The 20773-nt window shown below is 47.0% G+C and overlaps 1 protein-coding gene across 4 annotated transcripts in view; it reads left to right on the top strand.

Annotated features, from left to right (window-relative positions):
- The window catches only part of OBSL1 (obscurin like cytoskeletal adaptor 1), a 118543-nt gene that overhangs the window by 34208 nt on the left and 63562 nt on the right, over window positions 1-20773 (top strand). For all 4 annotated transcript variants that reach the window (XM_073647300.1, XM_073647303.1, XM_073647302.1 and 1 more), the window contains exons 9-12: window positions 11646-11918; window positions 13065-13331; window positions 15148-15420; window positions 15919-16191. In XM_073647300.1, the coding sequence (XP_073503401.1) occupies window positions 11646-11918; window positions 13065-13331; window positions 15148-15420; window positions 15919-16191 (1086 nt within the window). The remainder of the gene's footprint in view (window positions 1-11645; window positions 11919-13064; window positions 13332-15147; window positions 15421-15918; window positions 16192-20773) is intronic.

Raw genomic sequence — 20773 nt, 5'->3', positions numbered from 1 at the left:
TACTACATACAGATTTATACAGTCACCACTAGGGGGAGCTCATTACATACAGATTTATACAGCCACCACTAGGGGAGCTCACTACATACAGATTTATACAGTCACCACTAGGGGGAGCTCACTACATACAGATTTATACAGCCACCACTAGGAGGAGCTCAGTACATACAGATTTATACAGCCACCACTAGGAGGAGCTCAGTACATACAGATTTGTGCAGTCACCACTACAAGGAGCTCACTACATACAGATTTATACAGGCACCACTAGGAGGAGCTCACTACATACAGATTTATACAGGCAGTACTAGAGGGAGCTCACTACATACAGATTTATACAGCCACCACTAGGGGAGCTTACTACATACAGATTTATACAGTCACCACTAGGGGGAGCTCATTACATACAGATTTATACAGCCACCACTAGGGGAGATCACTACATACAGATTTATACAGTCACCACTAGGGGGAGCTCATTACATACAGATTTATACAGCCACCACTAGGAGGAGCTCACTACATACAGATTTGTGCAGTCACCACTAGAGGGAGCTCACTACATACAGATTTATACAGCCACCACTAGGGGGAGCTCACTACATACAGATTTATACAGTCACCACTAGGGGGAGCTCACTACATACAGATTTATACAGCCAACACTAGGAGGAGCTCACTACATACAGATTTGTGCAGTCACCACTAGAGGGAGCTCACTACATACAGATTTATACAGCCACCACTAGGGGGAGCTCACTACATACAGATTTATACAGCCACCACTAGGGGGAGCTCAATACATACAGATTTATACAGCCACCACTAGGGGGAGCTCACTACATATAGATTTATACAGCCACCACTAGGAGGAGCTCACTACATACAGATTTGTGCAGTCACCACTAGAGGGAGCTCACTACATGCAGATCTATACAGCCACCACTAGGGGGAGCTCACTACATACAGATTTATACATGCGCCGCTAGGGGGAACTCACTACATACAGATTTATACAGTCACCACTAGGGGGAGCTCACTGCATACAGATTTATACAGTCACCACTAGGGGGAGCTCATTACATACAGATTTATACAGCCACCACTAGGAGGAGCTCAATACATACAGATATATACAGCCACCACTAGGAGGAGCTCAATACATACAGATATATACAGACACCATTAGGGGGAGCTCACTACATACAGATTTATACAGCCATCACTACAAGGAGCTCACTGCATATAGATATAGACAGACACCACCAGAGGGTGCATATCCTTAAAAGTAGTGACGCACCCCCTGGGCCATGTTCAGGGGATACCCGGAGCTGGATCTGGATAGGGGTAGTAGTCCTTGTGGCGGTGACCCGGTCCGTGCCCAGGGTGTCAAACTAAGTGGCAGTCTATGGCAGTAGATGTTAACTTGGATGTCGACTACGCCACCCGTTGAGTGCGGCTTTGCAGCCGCCGCTGCAGAACAGTCCGCTGAGGCCGGTGGTATGGGTGTAGCGATGATGGTATAACCCCCAACGGGAGGGGTATGGCCTCAGGGCAGCAGGTGAAGATGATGGGGGTTGTGACGGTGCAGTAAGAAGAGTCAGAGTCAGGAGATGCAGTTTCAGGGTTTTTACTCACGGGTGTTCTCTCAGTCACTCTGGCCTTGAGTGACCACCCGAGCCGTGCTGCGTCCACCAGGTCCTGGACTCGGCTAACCCCCAGGCAGTTCCGGAGCGTGGTCCTGAGCTCCCTTCTCTCTCTCTGTCTCTGGCCGTTCCCACCAGGGATCCACCTTTGGCCGGCTCCCTCGGGTCTCTTGGTGGTCAAACCTCCTCTGGGTTCCCTGACCCTATACTTGGTGTGCCTTTCTGGTGGATTTGGTGAGGGTCATGGCAAATCTTGACCACGACCTCCGGTTTCTGGCTGAGGATAAGTGGCCTCCACCAGTTCGGGTTCCGGTACCCGTGTCCGCCAACCCTTCACCCTTTTTGGTCTGATTCTGGGTTCTTAGGGTTCCCTCTGGTCTTCCACTCTGGGCCTTTCTTTCTCCTCTCTCCTCTGCAGGCTTGGCTCTGGAGCTGGGCCCAGACGGAGCCACAGCTCCCTGTCAGCCCTCCTGGCTGAGCTCCTCTGCTCTGCTCCTCCTCAGACTGACTGACTCTGTCCTAAGATGGTGCCCACCTTATATACTCCCTCTATGTGTGAGCCCAGGTGACTAGCACCCAATGAGCTCCTAGCTTTACCCAGAGTACTCCCCCTATCTGCCCCTACACTACTGGGATGTTCCACCCCCCTCCCACTCCAGCCAGGGACAGACGCTGTCGTACCTGCACATTTACTTGGTGGGAGTACCGTAGTTCTGTCCCCCGGAAATGGGATGTATGTAGTGCATGCAGCCTACTGAGCTCAGTCCCACACTCCATCCTTACCCGGGAGTGGAGTACCACACCTCTGGGTCGAGGTGCAATACCCCTGTAGCAGCCGAGTCCTCAGGGTGCTACATTCCCCCCTGGTAAATCACAGCACGTCCTCGGGCTGTAAAAGAATAAAATATCCAAAAACATACAATTTTTTTCAAAACATACAAGAACATATCAAACATTAAACATTATCAGATTTAAACAAGATAAACTTTTTCTTTCTTATAAAACTCTTTCATAATAATGTTCTTTGAGTTACTGTTATGTTCTGCTACCAAAGCTAAGGAAAGAGAGGAGATCTGTCCCTACTATAAGACTCAGCTGAATCCCTACGATGTAACAGGGAACCTGATCCTGCGATCAGACCTGCTAAAGTCCTAATCTAGTCTGTACGGAGACCTATAGATTTGGGGAGGGAATCCCTACAAGTACTAAGGACTGGGAGGAATATGGGACACCTCCTAACAGAAATAGTAGCAGAAAGACGAACAAACAAAATAGATAGAACATAGAGGTCCGTAGACCAAGCAAACTAACAGAGTTAGATACAGAGCACAGGCTAGCTAGAAAGTAGATATACAATGAAGTCCAGCAAAGCCAGAAGGGCGGAGCAGGATTAAATAGGCCAACAAGGTCATGTGACCAGCAAAGGAAAAAAAACCTAACAGCAAGGTTCTAACAGTACCCCCCCTTCTAAGAGGATCCTCCGGATCCCCTAGGACCAGGCTTATCAGGAAATCTCCTGTGAAACGCTCTGATAAGTCTGGACGCGGAAACATCATCTGACCTCACCCAAGAGTTATCCTCGGGTCCGAAACCTTTCCAGGCCACAAGATACTGCAAACTACCTCTATACCGTCTAGAGTCAAGGATGCGAGAAATTTCATATTCCCCGTCCTCCACCACCGGAGGAACAGAGGCAGAGGCGTCACCATCCGACACAACAGCTTTTTTTAACAGGGAGACATGAAAGACCGGATTAATTCTCCAGGAGGTAGGAACCTCCAACCTAACAGCAGATTGGTTGACAACCTGAAGCACCTTAAAGGGCCCTACAAACTTGGGACCCAATTTCTTAGAAGGAATCCTCAACCGCAGATTCCTAGAGGACAACCAAACCATGTCACCAACAGCGAACAAAACCTCCTGTCGTTTCCTATCAAAGTAGTCTTTAGATTTTCTGTTGGCCTCCTGAAGATTACCACGCACATCCGTCCAAACTCTTTCCAAATCACCGGAAAAATTCTCCTCCTCAGGCACGGCAGATCCCAACTTGGAGAACGACCCAAACGACGGATGTCTCCCAGAACAACAAAAAAAAGGCGAACAACCAGCAGAAGAAGATGTATGATTGTTCAGAGCAAATTCGGCAAGTGGCAGAAACTCAGACCACCCCTCTTGATTGTCTGCCACAAAACAACGCAAGAACTGCTCAACATCCTGGTTTTTCCTTTCTGTCTGGCCATTAGATTCAGGATGATATCCGGACGAAAACGACAAATGAATTCCCAACCTGTCACAAAAGGCACGCCAAAAACGAGCCACGAACTGAGGACCCCTATCAGAAACAATGTCAGTAGGAACGCCATGAAGTCTGACAATTTCCTTGACAAAGGCCTTAGCGAGAGTTTTAGCGCAGGGCAGTTTGACGAAGGGAACCAAGTGACACATCTTGCTAAAACGGTCCACGACCACCCAGATGACAGTAAAACCCTCAGAGGGGGGAAGGTCAGTTATAAAGTCCATAGCCAAATGTGTCCAAGGAGCACTGGGGACCTCCAAAGGACAAAGCAACCCCGCAGCAGGAGTATGTGAGGACTTAGATCTAGCACATATAGTACATTGGCGCACCCACTTAATGACTTCCTTCTGCCATCCAGGCCACCAAAAACTGCGACCCACCAGTCTCTTGGTCTCAGAGATTCCGGGATGACCTGCCAACCGAGATTCGTGACACTCAACAAACAAATCTCTCCTAAAGGTCCCAGGCACAAACAACCTCCCATGAGGAGTGTTAGATGGGGCATTCTCCTGAGCTTTAAGAATCTCATCTTCCAAAACGGAGTCTAAAGCAGCTATCACAACACCTTCTTGTAAAATGTTTTCCTCTTTCTCAGCACCGACTATGGGAGAAAAACTGCGAGACAAGGCATCCGCCTTAACATTCTTAGTACCAGGGATGTAAGTAACGGAGAAATTAAACCGCGAGAAAAACAGTGCCCACCTAGCCTGACGGGCATTCAGGCGCTTGGCAGCGTCAAGATATATCAGATTTTTATGATCCGTAAGAACCTGAACGGGAAATTCCGCACCTTCCAAGAAGTGGCGCCAGTGTTCAAATGCGAGTTTAATAGCCAATAATTCCCGATTACCAATATCGTAATTCAATTCAGTCTCCGAAAATTTTTTTGAAAAAAATGCACAGGGATGTAATCCATCCCCGTTATCCTGAGACAATACTGCGCCAACCCCCACAGAGGAAGCATCAACCTCAACCAAAAACGGCCTAGTAACATCAGGCTGCATAAGGATGGGAGCAGAGGTGAACCTCTCCTTGAGATACACAAAAGCTTCAATGGCCTCAGAAGACCACTGAACCGCATCAGCACCTTTCCTGGTGAGATCAGTCAGAGGTTTGACAATACTAGAAAAATTTTTTATGAATTTTCTATAGTAATTGGCGAAACCCAAAAACCTCTGTATCGATTTCAAACCAATAGGCCTAGGCCATTCCTGCACAGCCTGAACCTTAACCGGATCCATCTCAAAACCTTTGCTGGAGATAATGTAGCCCAAAAAACTAATTCTCTGTACAGCGAACTCACATTTCTCCAGCTTAGCAAAAAGCGAATTGTCCATTAATAACTGTAATACCTCACGCACGCTCCGCCAATGAGACTCCAGATCTGGCGAATAAATCAAAATGTCATCCAAATACACAACCACATTTTTACCGATCAAAGGTCTAAGGATGTCATTAATCAGATTCTGAAAAAATGCAGGAGCATTAGTAAGACCAAAAGGCATAACCAGATTCTCAAAATGACCCACAGGAGTGTTAAAAGCAGTCTTCCATTCATCACCCTCCTTCATGCGCAACAGATTGTATGCCCCCTTAAGGTCAATTTTAGAGAACCACTTGGCCCCCAATAACTGGTTAAACAGATCAGGAATCAATGGCAGTGGGTAAGGATTGCGTACCGTAATTTTGTTAATCTCACGAAAATCTAGACAAGGACGTAAACCGCCGTCCTTTTTTTTTACAAAAAAAAATCCAACCGCCACAGGAGACTTAGAGGGCCTAATGTGACCGGCGGCCAAACTTGTCTGTATGTATTCCTCCAAAGCCTTCCTCTCAGGAATAGTAAGGTTAAATAAACGACTTTTAGGAAGAGTCGCTCCAGGGACAAATTCAATAGAACAATCATAGTCTCTATGGGGAGGCAAAACCTGCGATTCTTTCTCAGAAAAAACTCTCCAAAAATCCTGAATAGGAACAGGCAATTCTCCCCTATCCAAAGCTGCAATACGCCCGTTACAACACTTGTCATAACATTTATGGCTCCAGGATTTAATTTCACTGGTAGACCAATCCAGTACAGGATTGTGAAATTTTAACCAGGGCAAACCCAATATTACTGGAGAAGGCAAGTTATTCAACACTACCAAATCCAATTTCTCATGGTGAACACCATTAATAGTGAGAGGAAATTCACTGACCTTGAGAGTAATATTCTTCAAAGGGGAGCCATCCACAGAAACCACAGCAATGGGGGATGATAAAGGTTCAGGTTTTAAATTGAGTTTTTCCACGAATCCCCCATCAATAACATTCAGTGTAGACCCGCAATCAACAAACACCCGAAATTCCATTAATGTTTCCTGAGCAATCGTGGAAGCAGCTAAAAATATACCCTTGGAATTTAAACAGGCAATACGGGCGTGACTGACCATTTTTTTTTCTTTCTTCATACGAAGCTCACAGCCTTTAATCAAATGACCAGATTTCCCGCAATAGAAACACAAGCCTTCTGAAAAACGACGGTGTTTTTCTTGAGAGCGAGGTGCCACCGATCCAATCTCCATCGGTTCACCACTGTTAGTACACACATTATCATAACCAGAAACTGACATAGCAGAGGATTTGCTCTCATTAACCCTAGCACGCAGTCTTCTATCCACCCGTATAGCTAATTGCATAGCCTGTTGCAAATCCTCAGGTGTAGGATAAGCAATTAGCAGGTCTTTAACCTTTTCACTGAGCCCAGCAAGAAATAGACTTTTCAGAGCAGAATCGTTCCACCCTGTTTGAGTGGACCAACGACGAAAATGTGTACAATATTTTTCCATATTACCTGATCCTTGTTTTAAACGTCTCAACTCAGTCTCAGCTGATGCCACACGGTCAGGATCATCATATAATAGTCCTAAAGCAGAAAAAAAACTATCCACTGATCTGAAGCATGCATCACTAGGTTGCAAAGAAAAGGCCCACTCCTGAGGCTCTTTGCGCAAAAGTGACATTATGAACCCTACGCGCTGGGATTCATCCCCAGAGGACTTGGGTCTCAAACGAAAATACAATAAGCAAGCATTTTTAAATGAAAAAAATTCTCGATGTTCACCAAAAAATAAATCCGGCAAACATACCTTAGGCTCCAAGAAATATGCTCCAGGACAGTTACTCACGTGCTGACGGAGCTCGGCCACTTCCAGAGAGAGTCCCTGCAGGTGTTTAGCCAAATCCTGAACCGACACCATGATGGAACAAAAAAAATCTTTCCTTAGAGAATTTACAGGCTGGACTTACTGTTATGTTCTGCTACCAAAGCTAAGGAAAGAGAGGAGATCTGTCCCTACTATAAGACTCAGCTGAATCCCTACGATGTAACAGGGAACCTGATCCTGCGATCAGACCTGCTAAAGTCCTAATCTAGTCTGTACGGAGACCTATAGATTTGGGGAGGGAATCCCTACAAGTACTAAGGACTGGGAGGAATATGGGACACCTCCTAACAGAAATAGTAGCAGACAGACGAACAAACAAAATAGATAGAACATAGAGGTCCGTAGACCAAGCAAACTAACAGAGTTAGATACAGAGCACAGGCTAGCTAGAAAGTAGATATACAATGAAGTCCAGCAAAGCCAGAAGGGCGGAGCAGGATTAAATAGGCCAACAAGGTCATGTGACCAGCAAAGGAAAAAAAACCTAACAGCAAGGTTCTAACAGTTACTGGCCACTGTGCGCTTGTGACCAGGTAGAAGTGCAACAGTCAGTTCAAGAACATCAGTTTCCTATAAAACCAGTAGGGGGCGCCTTAGAAAGCGCAACTATATACAAGGGGAGGTGGCCGCTCTCAGTCCTCGGCCAGTGGGGAAAAGGATTGGCTGTTCACAGTCCTCAGCCTGTTAAGGGATAGGGGACACACGGGTTTAAGTTCACACTTGTCCCAACGGGGAACATATTTAAATTAGCAGCAGTTCTTATACCCTTACGGATAACTATGTACAGTTCTTTTTTTTTTTTACCGTACTCTAATAACGGCGTCCTCCTGATGCTTCCTCCCTGTATTCTTCAGACCCGTCCGGGTCCTCTTGCTCCTCCTGACACCTCAGCTCTTCCTCCGTCAACCGGTGTACATGAAGGGCATAGGGTCCTTTGGCACATTGGTGCCGGGTAAAGGTGACCTCATCACCCAGGTATAGGTCACGACCTCTGTGTCCCTCCGGCAGGTGGGACTCGACATCCCTGCGGGTCACGAAGACGTCGCCAGGGGTGCGGTGATCCCGGATGAAGCCCCAACCGTGCTGCAGTTGGAATTTAATTACAGTCCCGGTGGCACGGGGACCGTGGGCTGCACGGGGGTTCCGTCGGGTCCGGCTCTTCTGTTCTGCACTCCTCACTTGCAGCCGCTCCTCGCGGACCCGCCTCGCTCGTCGTTCCCGGTCGAAAACCTCTAATTGCTGCCGGCAGCACTCCGCACGCTCAGCTGCAGCCGCCCGGGTCTCTTGAGTGAACCCGATGAGGTCTCCTCCAGTGGGGTCCCACGCAAACTGCGCTTCCTCCAGCGAGAGTGGGGTGATCTTGGCGGGTGCCGGAGCCGGGATCAGGGGCTCATCCAGGGGTCTTTCTTTCCGGAGTCGGGGATGGTAGTACTCCGGTGACCACTCAAAGGGCTGCCCATCCGGGCAAATATGCTGGGTTAACAAGTCTTCACCCAGGTGCGGCACTGTGGAGGTTGAGGGCGCGGTGGTGGTAGCGGCGCCCGGGTTCACCAGGCCTTGCGACCAGGCCTGGGGCACCCTGAAGGTGAAGGGCACCGTGAAGACGGAGGCGCCCGGGTGTACTTGACTTTGCGACCAGGCCGGTGGCTCGGTAGAGGGCACTGTTGGTACTGCGGCGCCCGGGGGTACTCGGCCCTGCGACCAGGCCGGTGGCGTCTCCTGCTTGGCCGCGCTCAGGGTTGAGGCGCGTGACGTCACAAGAGGCGTGGCCGCGGCTCCTGCTTGAGGCCTAGTCTGGAGCGGTAGCGGTGCGGCAACGGGCACGATCGGTGGGATTTCGGGCTCTGCGACGGGGAGCGGGGGTAGGCTTACGGTGGCTGGGCGTGGGGTAGTGACGTCCCCTTTACTTGCCTCCGTCTCTTCAGCTCCCTCTGCGGCGTCGTCTCCGGCCTCCGTCCCTTCTGCATCCTCTTCAGGGGCAGGCGTGCTCCTCGTTGCGGGTGGTGTGCTTCGCTGGCGGGTTCCAGCCTGCTGGGCCATCTCCCTGCTCCACTCCGTCAGCGTTTCTCGCTGCACCTGGGCCATCCTCCGTGCGAGGCCCTCCAGCGCGGTCTGTGCACGCTCCCGGTCTCGGGGGAGCTGTGCCAGGATCTCCACCAGGTCTTGTGGAGTGGTAGCTTGCAACAGGCTCCTGACCACAGGGTCGGTGCTGCCTGACTCTCCCTCCATCTCCGGGTACGGCTTCTCCAGCCTCCTCCAGGCTGCACCCATCTTCTCTGTTTTGTTCTGTATCCGCCCCCATTGAGGGCGGTCCTGGGGCAACTTGGTGATTGTCAGTTCCAGGGGCAGACCCCCCACGCTGATGGACATCTCAATCATTGCAGTCTCTGCTGGTGGGGGCGGTCTTCGTTTTTGGCGCCATTCTTGGTCCTGGCCCACGATGGGAGGTGGCCTCTTGCCACCCTCTGGCACGCCCATAATGGCGTCCGCTCTGCCAGGGCGGGAAATCTTCTCAGATGGCGGGAACCGCTTCCCAATGGCGGGAAACTCTGTGGATGGCGGGAAAAGACTGCAGATGGCGGGCAAACGGCGGGAAACGATCCGAGATGGCGTCCGATGGCGGGGACCCTCCGGAATTGGCGGGAGACTTCTTTTTACGGTAAATATGAACTTTTCTTCAGGCACGCAGTACCCGGTGGTTGCGGGCACGTTATCCTGCCGACTACGCCAAAGTTGACGCACCCCCTGGGCCATGTTCAGGGGATACCCGGAGCCGGATCTGGATAGGGGTAGTAGTCCTTGTGGCGGTGACCCGGTCCGTGCCCAGGGTGTCAAACTAAGTGGCAGTCTATGGCAGTAGATGTTAACTTGGATGTCGACTACGCCACCCGTTGAGTGCGGCTTTGCAGCCGCCGCTGCAGAACAGTCCGCTGAGGCCGGTGGTATGGGTGCAGCGATGATGGTATAACCCCCAACGGGAGGGGTATGGCCTCAGGGCAGCAGGTGAAGATGATGGGGGTTGTGACGGTGCAGTAAGAAGAGTCAGAGTCAGGAGATGCAGTTTCAGGGTTTTTACTCACGGGTGTTCTCTCAGTCACTCTGGCCTTGAGTGACCACCCGAGCCGTGCTGCGTCCACCAGGTCCTGGACTCGGCTAACCCCCAGGCAGTTCCGGAGCGTGGTCCTGAGCTCCCTTCTCTCTCTCTGTCTCTGGCCGTTCCCACCAGGGATCCACCTTTGGCCGGCTCCCTCGGGTCTCTTGGTGGTCAAAACTCCTCTGGGTTCCCTGACCCTATACTTGGTGTGCCTTTCTGGTGGATTTGGTGAGGGTCGTGGCAAATCTTGACCACGACCTCCGGTTCCTGGCTGAGGATAAGTGGCCTCCACCAGTTCGGGTTCCGGTACCCGTGTCCGCCAACCCTTCACCCTTTTTGGTCTGATTCTGGGTTCTTAGGGTTCCCTCTGGTCTTCCACTCTGGGCCTTTCTTTCTCCTCTCTCCTCTGCAGGCTTGGCTCTGGAGCTGGGCCCAGCCGGAGCCACAGCTCCCTGTCAGCCCTCCTGGCTGAGCTCCTCTGCTCTGCTCCTCCTCAGACTGACTGACTCTGTCCTAAGATGGTGCCCACCTTATATACTCCCTCTATGTGTGAGCCCAGGTGACTAGCACCCAATGAGCTCCTAGCTTTACCCAGAGTACTCCCCCTATCTGCCCCTACACTACTGGGATGTTCCACCCCCCTCCCACTCCAGCCAGGGACAGACGCTGTCGTACCTGCACATTTACTTGGTGGGAGTACCGTAGTTCTGTCCCCCGGAAATGGGATGTATGTAGTGCATGCAGCCTACTGAGCTCAGTCCCACACTCCATCCTTACCCGGGAGTGGAATACCACACCTCTGGGTCGAGGTGCAATACCCCTGTAGCAGCCGAGTCCTCAGGGTGCTACAGTAGCATGGCTATAAAACATATTAGTAAGGTGCCACAATTTTCTTCCTCCAGAATAGCCATCCTGGAAAATTGGCAAGTATGTATTACATTCAGTCTGTACCTAGCCTACAGTAGCTGATAACAGGGGAACAATAACTCATCAAAAATAGAGATAAAATAAACTTTTGTTGCTTTGTTAAATAATTTGAAGATATAATCCTGTGTCATTTTACTCCTGAAATCTCTTTCTATTCTATTGTTCAACATCTGATGTCTTTTTTTTTTTACCAGTCTGAGATCTGTGCACATTTATAGTCAGAGACCTTGATATGATAAAAGATAAAGTTCTGAATGTGTCAGCACAGTGTACTCAGAAGAATTATGTATACTGGGGCTGCGCGGCACATAGAGTTCTATTAAGGATTTTAACTAAGTATGCATTATGTGATAGAAAGTTGTAGACTGGGACCAGAGCAAATATGAATGTATGTAAAAAAAAAAATGATAAAAAAATTGAAAAAGTTTAAAAAGTACCATAACAGGACATTTATCAGGTTTTTTTTGCCTCTTTAGAGCCTCCAGTGAAAATTGTGAATAGTGACGACGATGCAGAACACCGACACGTGAGCGGGGAGCGCGTGGTGCTGAGCTGTGATGTGTCCAGAGAGAACGCCCTGGTGCATTGGTACAAGGACGGCGAGGAGCTGGAGGAAAGTGACAACGTTGTCCTGGAGGTGGAGGGTCGTCACCGCAGACTGATCGTCCTATCTGCCCAAACCCTGGATTCGGGAGAGTTTGTGTGCGACGCCGGAGACGACTCTATTTTCTACAATGTCTTTGTGAAAGGTCGGTAACATTGTTCATTATTAATATATTGTTCATAGCAATTGATGAATGTCAGATTATTGGTTCGCCTATCGTAGCACTGGGCCGAGGTTGGTGCCCTATGTGGTACCTTCTATAGGCACCCTCTCCACCATGTAGGGGGCTAATAATGTCAAAGATAACCACCACCATTCAGTGCCCAATACCACCTACATACAGTGCCATACAATGCTTCAGTAACAGTGCCATGCAAATAATATTACCATATGATACTCGAATAACAGCAGCAGACGATCTGTACTGTTTGTGTGAGAAGCTTTCACTTGCCGTGTTCTACTTTACCCCCATCCAGTGCTTGTGCCCCTGAAACAACAGGATTAGGAAAATGGGAGAAGGGCCAGACTGCATTGTGCTATTCACAAATAACAGTTTATCTGACAAAAATTGGGGCTCTAGAACAGTGACTCGATGACACCTGGGGCTTTAGAAAAATGATTTGATGACATTTGGGGCTCGAGAACATCAAGTCAATGACACTCGGGGCTGTAGAAAAGTGACTCGATGACACCTGTGCTCTAGAACAATTAGGCCTTAAGACACTTGGGGTTCTAGAACAATAACTTTATGATACTTGTGGCTCTAGAACAATGATCCGATGACACTTATGGCTCCAGGTCAATGATTTGGTGGCACGTACGACTTTAGAACAATAACTCTTTAACACTTGTGACTCTAGAGTAATGACTTTGATGACACTTGTGGCTCTAGAACAATGACTTGATGCCCCCATGAGGCTCTAGAATAATAACCTTTGTGACTCTAGAACAATAATGTGATAACACTTGTGGCTCTAGAACAATAACTCAATGACACTTGGGGCTCTAGAACAGTGACACTTGGGGATCTAGAGCAATAATGTGATGACACTTGAGACTCTAGAACAGTAACACAATTACACTTGAGGCTCTATAGCAATAACTCAATGACACTTGATGATCTAGAACAGTGACTGAATGACACTTGGGGATCTAGAACAATGGCTTAGAGACCTTTGGCTCTCTGGAACCTTGATCCAGTGACATTTAAGACTTCAAAACAATGAATCAATGATATTTGTTGCTCCAGAGCAATGACTCCTTGTAATCCTGTCTCTGCTTTTCTCCGCAGACCCCCCTATCAAGATAATAAACACGAGTGACACCAGGGCGTTTCTCAGTGGAGAGCGCCTGGAGCTGAGCTGTGAGGTGTCACGACAAAACGCGGAGGTCTGTTGGTATAAGGAAGATGAAGAATTACACGAAAGTGAGAACGTCTTACTGGAGGCAGACGGCTGTCACCGCCGGTTAATCATTGTCTCAGTACAGACGGCCGACTCCGGTGAATTTGTCTGTGATGCCATCGATGACTCCGCCATCTTTAATGTAACTATAACAGGTCAGTTTGAGACAGATGTACAGAAGTAAGGCTGTCAGGAATCTACAGTTTTATCATATTGATCTGTACACTGGTGCTCTACTCCAAAATAATCCAACGATGAATGGTGACTACAAACGTCACATAAATCAATTGTAGAAGTAAATATAAGAAATATATCTTATCAGAGAAAAATCCTTCCTACCCCACTTATCAGCCACTTCCCCCTCCACCACCTGCTGAACTCATCATTCAATCAAAATAAGATGGAACTGCCAGCTGACTGAGGGATCAGGTTACAGCTTGCTATTAAAGCCTATGGAGAGGGGAGGGTGGAGCTCAGTGAGAGAGAAAAACAGAAAAATGAGGCTCCAGCTTTCTTGTAACTGTATAACTCATCTCAGTGCTGGATTAACAGCTTACCTGGTCAGAGCTGCTGTGTAATGTCCTCCGTACTGCTGAAGCTTTCTAGTAAATTATTTATCTCATTCCAGAGCTGGATTCCCAGCTACACTGCTCAGTGCTGCTGTATAATGTCCTCCATGCTGCTGCAGTTTTCTTATAAGTGTTTATCTCACCACAGTGCTGGATTCACAGCTACACTGCTCAGTGCTGCTGTATAATGTCCTCCATGCTGCTGCAGTTTTCTTATAAGTCTTTATCTCACCACAGTGCTGGATTCACAGCTACACTGCTCAGTTCTGCTGTATAATGTCCTCCATGCTGCTGCAGTTTTCTTATAAGTCTTTATCTCACCACAGTGCTGGATTCACAGCTACACTGCTCAGTGCTGCTGTATAATGTCCTCCATGCTGCTGCAGTTTTCTTATAAGTGTTTATCTCACCACAGTGCTGCATTCTCAGCTACACTGCTCAGTTCTGCTGTATAATGTCCTCTATGCTGCTGCAGTTTTCTTATAAGTGTTTATCTCACCACAGTGCTGGATTCACAGCTACACTGCTCAATGCTGCTGTATAATGTCCTCCATGCTGCTGCAGTTTTCTTATAAGTCTTTATCTCACCACAGTGCTGGATTCACAGCTACACTGCTCAGTTCTGCTGTATAATGTCCTCCATGCTGCTGCAGTTTTCTTATAAGTCTTTATCTCACCACAGTGCTGGATTCACAGCTACACTGCTCAGTGCTGCTGTATAATGTCCTCCATGCTGCTGCAGTTTTCTTATAAGTGTTTATCTACGCAGTGCTGGATTCACAGCTACACTGCTCAGTGCTGCTGTATAATGTCCTCCATGCTGCTGCAGTTTTCTTATAAGTGTTTATCTCACCCCTAGTGCTGGATTCACATCTACACTGCTCAGTGCAGCTGTATAATGTCCTCCATGCTGCTGCAGTTTTCTTATAAGTGTTTATCTCACCCCTAGTGCTGGATTCACATCTACACTGCTCAGTACTGCTGTGTAATGTCCTCCATGCAGCTGCTTCTGAAAATGTGCTACATAGAGAAAGGAGAGCAGGAATCCCTCATGTCTGTGTGTTATGTATGGGAGACATAAAGCAGCTGATCTCCACCCACCAGTTCAGAGACAACTGAAGATTAGAGCTAGACAATGCAGAGGGGGAAACTGGTGAAAATTACAAGTCATATAATGGCTCGAAATAGTGTTGTTCCGCATATACACACATATGATAACTTATTCTGACAAGTCACCTAAAACTATTGGGATGTTTATAAGTTGCGTTGAAGGTGCAAGTTGCACGACTGCCAGCCAACCAATATAAGCAAGTCTGGCCATGTTAGTGGCTCACAGTTGGGACACTTGGGGTTTATCCTTCAATTCTTACTAATCTCATGATGACTCTCATTCTACGTATAGATCCTCCAGTGAAGATCATTAACACAGATGACGACACAGAACATAAATGTGACAGCGGAGAAGCTGTGGTGCTCAGCTGTGAGGTGTCCAGGGAGAACGCCAATGTACGCTGGTACCGGGATGGTGCGGAGGTGGAGGAGGGCGAAAACATCAAGGTGGAGTCAGATGGCAGACATCGCAGGTTGATTATTAGTTGTGCCAGACCGGAGGACTCGGGGGAGTTTGTCTGCGACACTGGAGATGACTCAGTCTTCTACAATGTGACGGTGACAGGTCAGTGACAAGATCCATTATGAAGAGTCATTTCTTATTTCTTTTGATTCCTTGGAGCATGTACAGTTTGTACATTGCCAAGTACAACACCACCACCGCATGAAGGTCATGGAAAAATGCTTGTGCATGTAGAGTTACCAATTTATCAGGTATTGGAACCTTTCTGTCCTTGTCTTGGTTGTACCCGACGTACCCATCGTAATGTCACACATTGGGCATCGCGTACATGAGAGTTGTGAAGTCACAGCTGTCACAGGACATCATCATCCTGTATGGTGACAAAACGGTGGTGGGATAATTGTGTTCCCATAGTAGTGCCCAAAAACTACTTCCATGTGAATTGCACCATGCTGTCACCCACCATCCACATCTGTAGCTGAGCAACAGCCTACATATTTCAGCCCACCACTTATCTCTTTGATCCCATTGTCATTATGCATTGACTTTATGAGCAAAAAATAAAAAAAAAATCCAATTGTGTTTTTTTTTTCCCTCTAGAGCCTCCTGTAAAGATCCTGCATGCGGATGATGACACAGATGAGAGGCGTCTCAGCGGGGAGGAGCTGGTGTTGAGCTGTGAACTGTCCCGGGAGAATGCCCCCGTCCGATGGTACAAAGATGGAGAGAGATTGGAAGAGAACGAGAGGATCCGGATGCAGTCCGATGGGAGACATCGCCGTCTGGTCATCCTCTGTGCACACACACAAGATTCGGGGGAGTTTGTCTGTGATGCTGGAGATGACTCAATATTCTACAATGTGGCTGTTACAGGTGAGGAAACTTTATCACACAAGGGGCCACAAATATGGTAGAGAGGTCCATGTCATCTGTTATTGTGGGCCTATTCTTTGTGTTTGCATCATTTGCTTAAAGTTTGCGCCATTCTCCCAGACATGGAAGTGTAGGGCAGGCAAGACAGGTTCTGGTAGTGGGTGACTCTATTATTAGGGGGACAGACAGGGCAATCTGTCACAAAGACCGGGATCGCCGAACGGTGTGCTGCCTCCCTTGCGCTCGAGTCCGGCACATCGCGGATCAGGTTGACAGGTTACTGGGTGGGGCTGGCGAAGACCCAGCGGTCATGGTCCACATCGGCACCAATGACAAAGTGAGTGGTAGATGGAGGGTCCTTAAAAATGATTTCAGGGACCTAGGTAGGAAGCTTAGGGCAAGGACCTCCAAGGTAGTTTTCTCAGAAATACTACCAATCCCGCGAGCCACACAGGAGCGCCAACGGGAAGTTAGGGAGGTGAATAAGTGGCTAAAGAGTTGGTGCAAGGCAGAAGTGTTTGGGTTCATGGAGAACTGGGCCGACTTTGCGGTCGGCTACAGGCTCTACCGTAGGGACGGGCTGCACCTCAATGGGGAGGGTGCAGCGGTGCTGGGGAAGAAGATGGCTAATAGGTTGGAGGAGTTTTTAAACTAGAGACGGGGGGGGGGGAAACCAAGGAAATAGGTGGGATGTGAGGCAAGCAAGGGGGAAGGGGAGAAGTGAATATAATGAGGGTGGAGAGGGGGGTGGGGATAGTACAGTTAGATCGTTAGAGAAGAATAGGATGCTAAATAACCCCAAAGTTTTATCTTGCATGCTGACCAACGCAAGAAGCCTGACCAATAAGGCGGATGAGCTGCAGGCGCTTATATCGGAGGAGAGGTATGACATCGTAGGTATAACAGAGACTTGGCTAGACGATAGCTACGACTGGGCGGTAAATTTATTAGATTATAGTTTATTTAGAAGGGACCGGAAACAGGGGAAAGGCGGAGGAGTCTGCTTATATGTAAAGTCATGTCTAAAACCCAGACTAAGGGAAGATATAGGAGAGGGAGAAGAGGGGGTCGAGTCCATGTGGGTAGAGATAGAGGGAACTAAAAATAATAATAAAATATTACTGGGGGTCTGCTATAAGCCACCTAATATAACAGAGGAGAATGAGAAACTGCTATTAGGACAAATAGACAAAGTAGCAAAACATAATGAAGTGATTGTAATGGGGGATTTCAACTACCCGGATATTGACTGGGAAACAGAAACCTGTAGATCTCAGAAAGGAAAAAGGTTCTTGACAAATATTAAGGATAATTATCTCTCCCAACTAGTGCAGGAACCAACGAGAGGGAAGGCCGTGTTGGACTTAATATTGACTAATAGGCCTGATAGAATAACTGAGGTACAGATAGGGGGGCACCTAGGTAATAGCGACCATAATATTATCGACTTCAAAATGCCCTTCAGTAGGGTTATCAATAAGGGAACAACAAAAACATTAAACTTTAGGAGGGCGAAGTTTGATCAGCTGAAAGAAAGCCTTCAACTTATTGACTGGGACAAAGTTCTTAATCAAAGGAATACGAATAGTAAATGGGAAAACTTCAAAAGAATTCTGAATACTCAGTGCGAGAGGTATATACCGTATGGGAATAAAAGGGCCAGAAATAAGAGGAAACCAATATGGTTGAACAAGAACGTAAAAGGGGCGTTAAATAGCAAAAAAAGAGGCATTCAAGAGATTAAAACAGGAAAACAGTAAGGAGGCACTAATGTGTTACAAGGAAAAAACGAGAACCTGTAAAAAACAAATAAAAATAGCGAAGGAGGAAACAGAGAGACGTATTGCTAGGGAAAGTAGATCAAATCCCAAACTGTTCTTTACGTATATAAATAGTAAAAGGATTAAATCGGATAATATTGGACCGATAAAAAGTGAGGAAGGCAAAATCATAGAGAAAGATGAGGATAAAGCTAATCTATTAAATAAATTTTTTTCGACAACTTTCACAAAGGAAATCGAACTAACAGGAGAAATGAGAAGTGACAAACTTAATCCTCCACTAAGTATGACTAATCTAACCCAAGCTGGGGTACAGAAACGCCTCAGTAACATTAAAATAAACAAATCACCAGGACCTGATGGCATACACCCACGGGTACTAAGGGAACTAAGTAATGTGATAGACAGACCGTTATATCTTATATTTAAGGACTCTGTTGAGACTGGGTCTGTGCCACTTGATTGGCGACAGGCGAATGTAGTGCCAATATTCAAAAAGGGAGCGAAAAGTGACGCCGGAAACTATCGGCCGGTGAGTCTGACGTCCGTTGTGGGCAAAATTTTTGAAAGCTTCATTAAAGAGGCAATTACGGAGCATCTTGATGCTAATAATCTTTTAATCCCGAACCAACATGGATTCATGAGGAATCGCTCCTGCCAAACAAACCTGATTGACTTCTACGAGGAGGTTAGCTCTCGAGTAGATCAGGGGGAACCAGTGGATGTCGTGTATCTCGACTTCTCAAAAGCGTTCGATAGCGTGCCACATAATAGGTTGGTATACAAAATGAGAATGATGGGGCTGGGGGAAAATGTCTGCAAGTGGGTAGCTAACTGGCTAAAGGATAGAAGGCAGAGGGTGGTTATAAATGGAATATACTCAGATTGGGTAAGCGTCACTAGTGGGGTACCACAGGGGTCTGTACTAGGCCCAATGTTATTTAATATCTTTATTAACGACATAGTCAACGGGATAAATAGTAAAATATCAATATTTGCAGATGACACAAAGTTATGTAAAACAATTAATACAAAAGAGGACAGTGCAGACCTACAGAGGGATTTGGATAAGCTGGGTAGGTGGAGCATTAAATGGCAAATGAGGTTTAACGAGGAGAAATGTAAGGTCATACATTTGGGAAGGAAAAATGGAAGTCACCAGTACTCACTGAATGGGAAATCATTGGGGAATTTAGAGATGGAGAAGGACTTGGGCATCTTGATTGATAGCAAACTAAATTGGAGTGCCCAAAGTCAGGCCGCTGCTGTAAGGGCAAACAGGGTAATGGGATGTATCAGAAGAGGTATAGCTGCAAAGGATGAGAACATTGTTCTTCCACTGTACAAAGCACTGGTCAGACCACACTTGGAATACTGTGCTCTGTTATGGGCCCCAATATATAGAAAGGATATAAATGAGCTTGAAAAGGTACAAAGGAGGGCAACAAAATTAATAAAGGGAATGGAGGGACTGCAATACCCAGAGAGGTTGGCAAAACTAGGACTATTCAGCCTGGAAAAGAGAAGGTTGAGGGGGGACATAATAAATGTGTACAAATATGTTAGGGGACAGTATAGAGATCTTGCCCGGGATTTGTTCAAAAGGAGGGATATTACGGTAACAAGAGGGCATTCACTAAGACTGGAAGAGAAAAGGTTTCAGCACCAGCATAGGAAGGGGTTCTTTACGGTAAGAGCAGTGAGAATATGGAATTCACTGAGTGAGGAGACGGTAATGTCGGATTCACTAAACCAGTTCAAGCGGGGACTGGATGCATTTCTAGATACCAGGCAGATTTCAGCATATACTTAAAAATAAAATAGTAGGTTGATACAGGGATTTATTCTGACTGCTGGTTTCAGAGTCGGGAGGGAATTTTTCCTCAGGTGAAGATTGGCCAAATCATTTGGGGTTTTTGCCCTCCTCTGGATCAACTTTAGCAATTACAGAACTAACAGGTCGAACTTGATGGAGGCAAGTCTTTATTCGGCTTTACAAACTATGTTACTATGTCCAAATTTCATTCCTTAAAACCTTATAGAATTAGTTTTGCGTTGTGCATTGTTCAAACTTGAACTGGATATTAAATCTTTAACATTTGGGGCTTCAGAATGATGACTTAATAACACTTGGGGCTTTAGGACAATATGTCAATGACAATTGACTGTAGAACAGTGATTCTATTACATTTATGGATGGTGCTACAAGAATGACTTAATAATACTTGCTGATTCTCTGACACTTAAGGGCTCCAGAACAATGACACTTGTTGCTCTAGAATACAAACTCAAATAACTTGGGCTCCAGAAAAATGACTTAATGACACTTATAAAGCTAGAAAAAAATACACAATTATTCTTGGGCTGTAGAGCGATGACTCAATAACTCTTCTGGCACAAGAACAATGACTCAGTGGCACTTATGCTGCTAGAACAATGACACATGTGGCTTCAGAACAAGGGCACAATGATACTTGGGGCTCAAAAACAATGAATGACTCAGTGACATTTGGCTTTAGAGCAGTAACTTTATGACACTTGGTTGCCTAAACAGCAAAACTTGGCACTCTAAAACAATTATTCAATGATAATCGGAACTAAAGAAGAATAGTTTTATGACATGTGTAACTGTAAAAGAATGATTCAATGACATATAGATCTCAAAAACAATGAGCCGCTGATACTTGGGGATCTAGAACAATGACTCAATTGCACTTGGAGCTCTAGAACAATAGCCTCGCATCCCGGAGCCGTCATTTAGTGGCAATTGAGAGTCCAGAACAAATATTCAACAAATAAGT

Source organism: Phyllobates terribilis, unplaced genomic scaffold (assembly GCF_046119375.1).
Source record: "Phyllobates terribilis strain yellow unplaced genomic scaffold, ASM4611937v1 Scaffold_9__5_contigs__length_417890890, whole genome shotgun sequence".
Lineage (NCBI taxonomy): Eukaryota > Metazoa > Chordata > Amphibia > Anura > Dendrobatidae > Phyllobates > Phyllobates terribilis.
This window is presented reverse-complemented; position numbering and strand designations above follow the sequence as displayed.